Here is a 12,616-nt window from a genome sequence, read left to right on the forward strand (position 1 = left end):
CCCCAGTGCGCATCAGCCATAGTGGGCTGTACCCAGGGAGACTCCCCAGTGCGCATTCAGCCATAGTGGGCTGTACCCAGGGAGACTTCCGAGTGCTGGAAATAAGTGTTGGATTTTCTTCCACAGGTCTGGTTTTCCAGCACTGCTGTTTTACTCTGGACAATGGATTTGGCCAGAGAGAGAAACGGTGTTAATGTAGAGAATTTCAAAAGCTACCCATAGTCACTCAGTTCCCCTTAGGGAGAGAGAACCACCAGAGAGAAGAGGTGGGCCTATCTAATGTCTTTCTGTAAACAGCTGTGGCCATAAGCCAACCCTCTATAGTGAAGACAGGCCTGCCATCCCCTCACCTGGAGCTGGACTTTCCACCTGCCCAGGTGTAACATTTGTGGGCAAGGGGAAGTGGATGTTTCATATGTCCTGACCACAAGCCTCGAAGTGGGGCGTGTTGACCTGAACACATTGCTCACTGCCCTGCCTGCGCTCCTGACATTCCTAGAAAAGTTGTCTCAGAGGTGCAGGTGGAAGGATGGCCCAGGAAAAGCAAAGCCCAGCCTTTAATCCCAGCACTCGGGAGGCAGAGCAGGTGGATCTCTGTGATTTCGAGGCCAGCCTGGTCTACAGAGCAAGTTACAGTACAGCCAAGGCTACACAGAGAAACCTTGTCTTGGAAAACGAAACAGAAGCAAAGCCCAAGCCTGACCTGTAGCACTCCCTCTCCCTATCATGAAGAGAACCAGCAGCCCAGATCAGTGTCTGTCTGCTTCCCTTGATTTAGCCTGCCCTGTTCCACCCTCTTTAAATATGGCCCTAGTTGTCTGAAATACAGCTTGGTACCCTACATCCTGTTGACCTGGGTACAATTCTCTTCAGTTGAAGTGATGGAGGTGACCCAGAGTCTTCCCAGGCAGGCAGAGCCCCTCATGGCATAGATGGTCCAGGACATGTTTCTGTTTCTTGTGCCCATGGTTGATGTTTCAGTGACTCACAGACCACATGCAGTAGAGTGCGGTAGTTGTCTGTACTGTCTCCATGACGTCACAGTGCGACAACCCTGCCTCCTGACCGCATCTCACAGATGTTTCTGTCACTGAGCACATGACGGCTTCTCCTTCCTTTTCCAGCCTGCCTTTTCACCTTGTCTCTGGATGGATCGGGACCCTTGACCTCCCTGGCTGTTGGTGACATCACCTCCTTGTTATGTGCGAGTTTCTACAGAGGAGTTCACTTACTCAGAGTGGACTGCAGCCGAGAGCTGGAGCTGCAGGAAGTGGCAGCCTTCTGAGGCCAAGACACTGACTAGACAATATCAGACCATAGCCCCTCCTTTCTCTGTGGCTTTGTGTTTTTCCACATGATCTTGGGGAGTGGGTTGCAAGTCTGGTGTTCTTTTCTTAGGGTCACTTAGAAGGCATATCCGGGTTAGATGTTGGTTTAAGTCCAGTGCTTACAAAGTCAGGGTGTGGCCCAGACTGGTCTTGAACTCACAGCAACCTTCTTGCCTCAGTCTCCTGACTGCTGGCATTAAAGGTGTGAGACTGCACTCAATATAAAGTTCTTAATCTCAAGGAAATCCAAATGGAATTTTTATCCAAATGTGAGCTTTTGGGACTACTCTTCAAAAGAAATGTACTTACTGGTCAAGATGATGGCTGGGGCCTAAGAGTGGCCAGCCTCTGTGAGCACGGAAACGCGGGCTGGAGTCTCCAAGAAGGACAATGTTTCGAGACAAATCAAGTTGGTAATAGTGTTGTTCCATAGAGGAAGTGGATGGCAGACAGTGAGATTAAACTCAGTCACCTCAAAGCCACTTAGGGTAAGAGAGCAAAGGCGTCTAACTCCCTGGGCCTGTGCAGCCCAGGGGCACGCAAACAAGAACAAGGACACGGCCCCAATTACAGGGATTATTAAGCCTGCCCCATGTTCCAAAAGGCAGAGGGGATGGGAGACTAAGGCTAAGAAATATGCGTCTGTAATTTGGGTATTTTTATTTATATAAGAAACACTGTACACCTCCATCCTCCCTTCCTCCCACCCCTGGGAATGGCCAGAGGCAAAGGAGTCATCTCTGGAACAGAACGTGGAACACAGAGAGATGGATTCAGCTGAGTCCAGCAACCGCGCACCCTTCAGTGAGGAGGGTCCAGGCCACTGTGCAGCTCCCACAAGTCCAGTCTTAGGCCTGGAGCTCAGAAGTCCATTTTGCTTTGGATGAGTCCTAAAATAAGACACCCGAGGCCTGGCCAGAGAATGGCCACCTGTGTCACTGTGGATCATGCCTGTCCATGGTTCAGAGCTGGCTGCCATTTCCTCTCTCTCTCCTGTTGTCCCCAGGTAATAAGGTACTCAGGACCTTCACAGGGCTGTTCCTGAGGGCAAGCTGCAAGGGAGTCACACAGTCTTGTCTAGACTGAATGCTCCTTCACAATAAACATTTGCCTTCCCTCATCTGTCTTACTTTCTAATCTTTCAGCCTTTCAGTTCCCTGATTTTTGGATGACAAGGGAGTAGTGTAAGGGGGAGTTACTTCATTGAATACCTACAGTAGGCTAAGTAGAGTCTTATTAAATGCCAAATGATGTTCCCATTTCACAGATGGGAAAGCCAAGGCCCAGAGACATGCAGCACTTTGACCACAGTTATAAGCATAGGAAGGGGAAAGACAGACTTGAAGCTAGGCAGTCCTCTGCCCCCTTTTGCCTTGGCTATTTTAGACATTTATAGACCATGATGTTAGGTTTGTTTTTTTTTTTTTGTTATTTATCTACTTCTGGAGATTAAACATAGCATTCCTGCTATGCCACTGAGCTGTCCCCTTGGCTCTAATGGGTTCCTGGGTGCAGTAGACAGATCACCTCTTAGGACAAGGAAACCCTAGTGTGTGCTGGATGCATAGTGCTACCGCTGACAGATTCTTCTGGACGGAGGCGTAAGAAAGGAGCGGGTTGGGCGGGGTCCCCTGGTGAGTTAGAGGATTCCGCACCAATATCGTCCCTTCCTGAACTCTGCTGTGTGCTTGATGCCAGATTTCCGATCTGTGCCTGAGAAGCAGAAAGATGAGCAAAAGCTCACATTCAAAGAGCCTTTTAAAAGTCATGAACTCTTTGTTGTAGAGGCCGCCCCCTACGTTCATATAAGGAAATGTTCCAGAAAAGTCTCTTGTCAGTTATAGATTGAAATTTAAACACATTTATATATTAACATTTACCATTAGGATAAACATACACTAAGGAAAATGGGTGGCAATTATTAATGGTCTTCACGTAGCCTAGGGTTAGCAGCAAAGTGCAGGACTCAGGTTACTTGGAGAGTGTAACCTCTCAGCACTGAGGAGTAGGACCTTGGCCATTCTGAGTGGTCCTTCAAAGCAGTTTCATCATAAGCACTAGAGTCGGCTGTGGTGGTAGGGGCCTGTGTCCCTGCATGTTGGAGGTAGAGCAGGGGTCAGGGGCTCACACCACCTGCCCACACCCCCCCAATTACAAAGATTGCTAGTTGTTTGCCCAAAGTTGGCACATCCTGGCACAGGCTGGCCAGTTAATTCTACATTCCAGCCAGGTGTGCCTTGGGGATATCTTGGAAATTATGGTCATTGCACTCACCAATCAGCTTGAAAGGCATGCGAATGTGTGGGTCAGGATGTCCCCCCGGGCCCACCCCCACTACCCCACTAGAGGAGTTCGGGGGTTTGATAAATGCTTCTGCAGCCCATATGAGGTCAGAACGGTTGGGTGGCCAGGGCCCTGGGGCACCATGAGTTGAGCTGCTCTGTTTGCCAGCCTAGCCACACTGTTGCAGAAAGAGAAATGAGCCTCTTTAATCTCCTACATAACTATTTTACTAGGTTTAGTAACCATAAGGAATTTTGAGATGTGTGAGATTAAATCTCTGATTTGTCATAAGTTGAAAATATTCTAGAAACCAAGACCTAGCAGCAGACGGGTGCAGGACGGGGAACTAGTAGGTTGTGCTGTTCCACACCCACATTAAATTCTGCCCCCCTTTCCTATGTTTTGTAACTGTGGGCAAATTGCTGCATGTCGCTGGGCCTCAGCTTTCCCATCTGTGAAATGTGAACATCATTGGTGACTTTAATTTGACCCTCACAGCCCTCTATACTGCAGGAACGAGGTCGTATGAATGATATCACTGTGGGCCTCAGCTCAACACAGCCTGGTGTTAGTCCATGATCCATGACTCTTGCTTTAAGACTATATTTGGGGTGTTTGTGATGCTGCGAGAGACGCAGGTGAAGCAAGCATGGACTGACCAGGCTGCCTTTGCTCGGCATGTTTGTGACATCGACACCATCCTCGTTATTGGGCAGGAGTCTTTGTGCATGGAATTGGCACGTGGGTAGTTTCTAGTTTAGGACTCACATGACATATACTTGTGTCTGGAACATCCTCATATCAGGTCTTTGGGTGTGCACATGCTTGTGCCTGTGCTGTGGGACAATGGCCAAATATATGGTGGCTTGGGAGAGAAAAGGAAAAGGAAAAAGTCCTTAAAAAAGAAAGAAAGAGAATAGTTGGGTGTGGTGGCACACACCTTTAATCCAAGCACTTGGGGAGCAGAGGCAGATGGATCTCTGTGAGTTCAAGGACAACCAGTCATAGAATGAGTGCCAGGAAAGGTCAGAGCGCTGGCTGAATGGAATGGAGCACCGCCTGCAGAGCCTGAGATCGCCGGTTCGAATCCCAGGTAAGTGAGTTTGTACTGTGTGTCTGTCTGTGCCTGTAACTATGTCTGAATGTCTCTGTGCTGTGTGTGAGTGACGTGTGCATGCCTAATTAATTGGAAAAAAAAGAATGAGTGCCAGGATAGCCAAAGATATACAGAGACATCTAGTCTCAAAAAAATCAAAAATTAAAAATAAAAGAAATAGAGTTTAAAATAAAGCCATGTAAAGATGGGAAATACACAGAAAATATGAATACTGTAGGTTATTGTGTTGTCTTTGAATGGTTTGATGGCTGAGGAAGAAGCAACAGTTCCTGAAAGACATTTGCTGCTGGATTAATACAACATACATATTTTGAAAATGCTTTGATTTCAAAATTTAAATAAAAAGATATGTTACTTTGGAGAAGAGGTTTTGTTTTTGTTTCCACAGGAAATGAGAGACTGTGGTTTCATTCTGGGTTAAGAAAACTCAGGTTTGACCAAGGAAGACCCCCCTGAAGAATCTCTTATAGGAGCAGATGGTCCAGATGATCCAACATTTCAGAGGACCTCTGTTTGAGTTCCCTCTGAGTTCTGCATACAGAACAGTTTCAAGACTGCTGGCTGAGATGATCAAACCTCATAGAATACTCCTGTCAGGACTTGTCTATAATTCTAAATTCTTTAGGTCCCCATAAGATTATCAGCTCCTGGCTTTTTGGGACCCTAGTCCATTTGGATGCACACCTTCCTAGGCCTATAATGGAGGGGGGAGGGCCTTGGACTTCCCACAGGGCAGGGAACCCTGCCCTCTCTTTATTTTTTTTAATTTTATTTATTTATTATGTATACAACATTCTGCCTCCTTATATGTCCACACGCCAGAGGAGGGCACCAGATCTCATTACAGATGGTTGTGAGCCACCATGTGGTTGCTGGGAATTGAACTCAGGACCTCTGGAAGAGCAGCCAGTGCTCTTACCCTCTGAGCCATCTCTCTAGCCCCCTGCCCTTTCTTAAGGAGGGGGAGGGAGGAGGGTGAGTGGAGGAGCAAAAGGGGAATGGGAGGAGGGGATGAAGTGTAAAATTTTTGAATGGAAAAATAAAAAAAGTCACCATAAAAAAAGATTATCAGCTCCCCCAATCAGCAGGAAGTAGCATGGAAAACTACACCTACATTCTGCAAAAATGGACTATGAATATTTATCTTTGTTTAGAATGTTGGTTACAAGTTGTTATGGATAATAGTCAGAAAAAAAACTAAACAAAGGAGATTGGATTCAGAGTTGTTGTTTTGAAAAAAAAGGGGGGAAGTGCTATGGGACAATAGCCTTGTACCTTGTCACTTATATTCTATTGTTTTGATAAAACACTGATTGGCCAGTAGCCAGGCAGGAAGTATAGGCAGGGTGACAAAAACAGGAGAATTCTGGGAAGAGGAAAGTCGCAGTCTGCAGTCATCACCCAAATGCAAAGGAAGCAAGATGGGAATGCCTCTCTGATAAAGGTACCAAGTCACATGGCTGAATTATTGGCTAATGTAAGTTATAACAGTTAATAAGAAGCCTGAGCTATTAGGCCAATCAGTTTTTGATTAGTGTAGACCTCTGTGTGTTTCTTTGGGATTAAATGGCTGTGGGACCAGGCTGGACAGAAACCTCTGTCAACATGTTTGTGCCCACTCTGTAATGAGCAGAGACCTTGTTCAGTGATTGTAATTCATGCAGCCCGCTTTCATCGATAGTGCCAGACATTCCTCCAAAGGACCTGTGCACTGTACTCTCGAGCACGTAGCAGGAGAGTCCGAGTTCTGGCTCTTCACCTTTGCCCCCCTCAGTGCTTTTGAACTCTGCATCCCTCCGTCATAAAAGTAGAAGTGCTGATGCTGGAGAACGCACCCAGGCGTGAGTTCCAGGGGCCGCAAATAGAACGCGGCTGGCACAGCTGGCTTGGCCATGTGCCCTTGTCCCTAAGACGGAGGTCAGAATTTCACACTAAAGCCTGATGTGCACCTGGTGTTTTATGCTCTCACCACCACAGCCGTGTTTGCACCTCCCACAAAAAGGCTCTGGTGGCGGGAGGTCACTCTCTCCGTTCTACAGAAGCGTGGCCCGCCCAAGGTCCAACAGCATGTGGTAGGCACACAAGCTCAAGATGCTTGGGCTGGTTCTTCCTGGCAAGGTCCTCTGCTTTTAGTGGTTTTTATGGTGGTAGTCAGCCTGAAGGCTGAAGGGGCTGGGGACAGGTAGGAAGTGTTTGTGTCTATGGAGGTAAGTGACATTAAGTCTAAACACTACACAAGACCACTCAATTCATTCCAGTGTTATCTCTTCCAGATCTGGAGCACAGCCACCTGTCTCTTCTAAGTCCTGCACACAGATGTTTGAAAGTGCAGCCTAGTAGGCAGTGATGGGGCACACCTTTAATCCCAGCACTCGGGAGGCAGAGGTGCCGGAGTCTCTGTGAGTTCAAGGCCAGCCTGGTCTATGTGGTGAGCTTCAGGACAGGAGAGACTATGTAGAGATCCTGTCTCAAAAAAAGCTAAAGAAAAATCTTTAAAAAATATTGGCCATGGTTTATCTGGGTATGGAATTAAGTTAAGCGCACGTGCTCTCTTCTGCCCTGACTAGGTTTGCATTTGGAACACATCCGCTTTCTTTTGTAAACTTTTGAAATAGGTGATGCATTCAGATGTTTACAAGCAAGAGTGCAGAGAGTGGCCCTTCTCCTCCATGTCTCCATTCATCTGGTTCCCTCTGGAGATAGCCAATGTGGACACATTTCCTGCATCTTACTTTATTTACAGGTAAGAAAATAGATGGGATTTTTTTTAAAGATTTATTTATTTATTATGTATACAGTATTCTCAGTACTCTGCCTGCAGGCCAGAAGAGGGCACAGATCTCATTACAGATGGTTGTGAGCCACCATGTGGTTGCTGGGAATTGAACTCGGGACATTTGGAAGAGCAGGAGGTGCTCTTAACCACTGAGCCATCTCTCCAGCTCCCTAGATGGGATTTTTTTTAAGGTGTAGCTTTTACAGTGAATAGATTGACTCACCGGGAGGAGAATGGAAACGCATGAACTTTTTTTTTTTTTGGCCTATAAGTGCATCTCATGCATGCAGTACCCATAGAGGCCAGAAGGGGACGCCAGATCCCTTGGACATTAGCAATAGTTGTGAACTGCTGTGTGGGTGCTGGGAACTGAATCCCAGTCTTCTGGAAGAGCAGCCAGTGCTCTTAACTGCTGAGCTTCCTCTCAACCCCTTCCGGACCTTTGTTTTGAAGTAAAGCCTTTCAAGCCTGCATGATTTATGATATAAAAAGATGGCAAAGTGGAAGAAAGGCTACCAAATGGTACACAGAGGTCAGCACAAGGATTTATGAAATATATTTCTACATTTAAAATACAAAGAAGAGAGACAGAGGGATACACACCTCCAGATATCTGGGGTGAGTTTAGTTCTTCCAGGAAGTAGTGTGACTTTGAGAGTGGAGCAGTGACTTTATCTGTCCTTGTCTAAATGGAGAAGATGGTGAGAGGGTGTCATCAGAATGGGCCTGTCATTGTTCCCAAGTGTTAGCAGTTATATTCACCTGAGTTTCACAATTTCTCTGTCCTAGATGTATCTCACAGTAGAAGTTAAGCAGCAGTGACAGGGAACAGAGAGAGGACATGTGTGGCCGTGGAGCTGACGTCCTGAGGACCCTAGAGAGCAGCAGTGAACCTGCACTCCCAGAGGCCTAGACGCTGCGGGAGCCCCATGGAAAAGACGTCCTGCCTGAGATGGGGAGAATTACAGGCTTCTAGTGAGGGTCACTGCAGCTTCGGTGGGCAGCTGGGATTGCTCTGTGACAGCCCATAGTCTTCTGAACAAGTCTGCAGTCCACAGGAAGCACCACCCCTCTGAATGAGCTAACCCTCCCGATGGCGTCACCACCTTCAGCACTGTCACAAGCAAATAGCAAAGACTGGCTTGGGGAAGGACACACTATATTTAAAGCATAGCACCCCATCCTTGCCTCCTCACAGTCTAAAATACTCCATCCCCAAATCTTTTTTTTTTTTTTTTTTTTTTTGGTTTTTTTCGAGACAAGGTTTCTCTGTGGTTTTGGAGCCTGTCCTGGAACTAGCTCTGTAGACCAGGCTGGTCTCGAACTCACAGAGATCCGCCTGCCTCTGCCTCCCGAGTGCTGGGATTACAGGCGTGCGCCACCACCGCCCGGCCCTCCATCCCCAAATCTTAACTTGTTCCAAAGTTCATCCCAAAAGTCTTGTTTTGTTCTGGCACCAGCTATAAAGCCCAAAGTCCCATTTACCAGTCTGTGAAATCACAGTAAGTTCTCTACATCCAAACACAATGTCAGAACCATCATAAAGTGGATACACTCCTGTCCCAAAAGGTGACCTCGACATAGGCCATCCGCCCCTAGGTTCTGAGTGTCTGAAGCAGCAGCCACTATTTCAGGAGGCTTCACTGCTCAGCTGGAGCTCACGCTCTGCACACCATGAGCACCGAGAAAGCACGGGGTGTGCCCAACAGTTCAGATCCCCTGTCCTCAGGGAAGGAAGGAAAATTTGAGGCCCTGGATTCTAGCCTCAGCTCTGACAATTAGTGTCCATATTAGTGGGGCTAACCAGACTTATAACCTGGGTCAGCCTGAGGACAGAAAGGGCTAGAAGATACAGCTGCACCAGTGTTTCCAGTTTCCTTCACCTGACACAGTCTACATGTAAGATAAAATAACGAGATCAGCAGCCTAAAACCCTATCCTTAATCCTCAAGTCCCCTGCTCTGAAAATCAAGATTTTTTTTTCATTAAATTTGATGCCAAAACTTCATATATTGGCCAGACAGTGGTGGCGCACAATTTTAATCCCAGCACTCGGGAGGCAGAGGCAGGTGGATCTCTGTGAATTTGAGGCCAGACTGGTCTACAAGAGTTAGTTCCAGGACAGGCTCCAAAGCTGCAGAGAAACCATGTCTCAAAAAACCAAAACACACACACACACACACAAAACAAAACAAACAAAAAACCCACTTTATGTATTGTGCTTTTTTTTATTGTTCTGATGCCAGTATTCATAATAAACGGTAGAATATCATCCAAGACAGGGAAGGGTGTAGCACCTGCACTAAGGGATGGTCTGCAAGCCAGGCAAGGCACACACACACACACACACACACACACACACACACACACACAGAGACAGAGACAGAGAGAGATATGGATCATCCTTGAAACAAGAATGCCAACTTGAATCAAGACCACCCCCGTTATTGTGTTCCAGGGCACCTTATATAGATCTCCTTGACTAACAGCCATGCTCCAGCTCTCAGCTGCAAGCCAGCAGAAACCACTCCCCTGTCTCATGCTCAGAGCAGCTGCAAACACAAAAAAACAAGTTGTTTTACTCAGAGCAGCTGCAAGCATAACAAGTTGTTTACTCCGGCAGGCGGAGAGGGCATAGGAATTCAAGGTCTGGGGGTCCATAGTCCCCACCAGAGGGGTGCATACACTGATGACATCACTGGTTATGTTATGGTTAAGTGGAAGGGTTTTTAGTGTAGATACAAGGGATAATACATGCAGAGGCATCTGGAAGAGTCCAGAGCAGAGAAAGAATGTAGTAGACTCAGCGCAGGCTGGACCAGGAAAGGAGAACAGAGAGAAGGGGAGAGTGGGAGGAAGAGACCCGAGAGAGATGGGCAAAGAGAGAAGAGCATAGCTGAGATAGCAGGGTTATCTGAGAAGGGGGCGGGGTGGAAGTAGAGGCAGAAGTGCTAGGTTCTGGTGATACTGAGGGAGCCTGGAGGCCAGAAGCCATTTTCCCTTCTGCCAGTGGTAGAGGGGAACCTGCTTCACCAGGTCCTGAGGAGTGCTGGCTTTTGACTAATGGCCAGAACTTGGATTTGACAGTATCTACGTGAACAAGAAAAAGCCACACCTAGGTTAAAGTGTCACAAGGGAGACCGACCAATTAGAACTTCGTGATGAGAACTTTAAATTTGTTGATTCATAGTCAAAATTATCTTACGTTATCTTCAGTCGCCATATTTGTTGGAGGAGGCTGTGTTTCTTAGCCACCCAGACTCCTGAAATAACCACACAGAAACTGTATTAGTTAAATCACTGCTTGGTCCATCACTATAGCATATTCCTCTTACATATTAAATTAACCAATTTCTATTATATTTTATCACGAGGCTGTGGCCTACGAGCAAGGTTCCACCTGGCAGCTGGTGCCTTTCCCCTCTGGCAGCTACATGGCATCTCTTTGACTCGCCCCTTTCTCCCAGTATTCAGTTTAGTTTTCCCTGCCTACCTCTATTCTGCTCTGCACAGGCCCAAGACAGTCTCTTATTAACCAATGGTATTCACAGCATACAGAGGGGAATCCCACATCACATATTAGTTATTCATTGTCCATCTGTGTGTGTAACAGTAAACTTTTAAAATTTTTAGGAGACCACTAGCTTCTACCAATTCAAGCTGAGAAATGTCATCAGATAACGTCCTGATCTGCTTAAACCACCTCCCTATGGCCTTCACCAGTGTAGTCAGTAAATGTGTTGCTTTGGGACTTTCTCCTTGTCTGTGACTAATAAAAGTTTATTAGGGGGTGGAGAGATGGCTCATAGCCCAAGAGGACCCGGCTTCTGTTCCCAGCACCCACACAGTGGCTCATAAGCACCTGTAACTCTGGTTCCAAGGGATCTAAAGACCTCTTCTGTTTCCCCTGGACTTCTGCATGTATGTGGTGCACATAAACCCACACAGGTAAACATATACACTCATACGTAAATAAACCATTGTAAAAGAAGCCTATGTAAGCACTTCCATGGCAGGACACGCCATTCAGGACCCCTGGGCTATGGTCACTGACACTTGGCTCAGAGCAAACCATCTCTTACTCTTTCACAGTGACCTTGCACCTTGCATCATCAGGTTCTACTGAGAGGATGACCCACTCTCTCTAGGACGTCACCACGTCAGGGTCAAGTTCTATCATGGGATGTCCACCAGGTGCTGGTCCACTCTGAGCTGGCGGTGGATGTTCTCGCCTCTGTCTCCTGCCTTTTCTTCCTGTTCCCTGGGGAGACATGACCATATGTCTCTTCACCCCAGTGTGCTGGGCTTGTTTTATGTCAACTTGACTCAAGCTAGAATCATTGCAGAGGAGGGAGCTGCAATGGAGAGAAAACACCTCCATGAGATCAGGCTGTGGGTTAGCCTGCAATGGCATTTTTTAAATTAGTGGTTGATAGGGGAGGGACCAGCCCATTGTGTGTGCTGCTCTCTCTGGACTGGTGGTTCTGAGTTCCATAAGAAAGCAGGCTGAGCAAGCCAAGGGAACAAGCCAGTAGGCAGAACCCTCCATGGCCTCTGCATCAGCTCCTGCCTTCAGGTTCCTGCCTTGAATCCCTGTCCTGACTTCCTTCAGTGATGAACAGTGATGTGGAAGTCTAAGTTGAGTCAACCCTTTCCTCCCCAAGATGCTTTTAGACATGGTGTTTCCTTACAGCAGTAGTAACCCTAAATAGGATACCTCAGATATGACACCAATGACTAGGGAGAAATGGTTCCCTCCGAGACTTCCTCGGTGAACCAGTGAGTTTCTTAGGGTTACTTACAGACTCTGCTTGCTTGGAGTAACTATGACACCACTGGCACTTGCTAGTAACAATACTTGAAGATTTTGGGTTCTTTTTAACAAATTTATACAGAACAATTCATCTCCAATAAAAACGTTATTTATGATGTTTTATCCTCTTGCCTACTTCCTTCTGAGATAGCCAATCTCTCCTTAGGCCTGGTCCCCCACCTTGGCTGTGATCCACCAGGTCTTATGACCCTTAGCTCACAGGTCCCAAGGTACTGCTTAGGCCAGGTACTTTTCCAGCTGGCTGGCGCCTGGGCCCCCCAAGCATAAACTAAATTAAT

At 47.0% G+C, this 12,616-nt stretch overlaps 1 protein-coding gene and 1 long non-coding RNA gene across 6 annotated transcripts in view; both read left to right on the plus strand.

The window, feature by feature from the left end:
* Positions 1–2,537, plus strand: part of Wdr31 (WD repeat domain 31) — a 23,189-nt gene extending 20,652 nt beyond the window's left edge. For 3 of the 5 annotated variants that reach the window (XM_041632543.1, XM_041632541.1, XM_041632544.1), the window contains exon 10: positions 1,125–2,535. In XM_041632543.1, the coding sequence (XP_041488477.1) occupies positions 1,125–1,285 (161 nt within the window). In that variant the 3' untranslated portion in view covers positions 1,286–2,535. Of the gene's footprint in view, positions 1–1,124 lie in introns of all 5 variants that reach the window. The other 2 variants (XM_041632546.1, XM_041632545.1) reach the window with 2 other exon arrangements.
* A 4,287-nt stretch (positions 2,538–6,824) lies between these two features.
* LOC121433758 lies at positions 6,825–8,704 on the plus strand. The gene is made up of 3 exons (XR_005972363.1): positions 6,825–7,127; positions 7,344–7,471; positions 8,294–8,704. It is a non-coding gene; the product is annotated as an uncharacterized LOC121433758 (long non-coding RNA).
* The last annotated feature ends 3,912 nt before the right edge of the window (positions 8,705–12,616 follow it).

This window comes from Microtus oregoni, unplaced genomic scaffold (assembly GCF_018167655.1).
Source record: "Microtus oregoni isolate MIOR12 unplaced genomic scaffold, Mior012 000041F_ref0000270, whole genome shotgun sequence".
In the NCBI taxonomy this organism is placed as follows: domain Eukaryota; kingdom Metazoa; phylum Chordata; class Mammalia; order Rodentia; family Cricetidae; genus Microtus; species Microtus oregoni.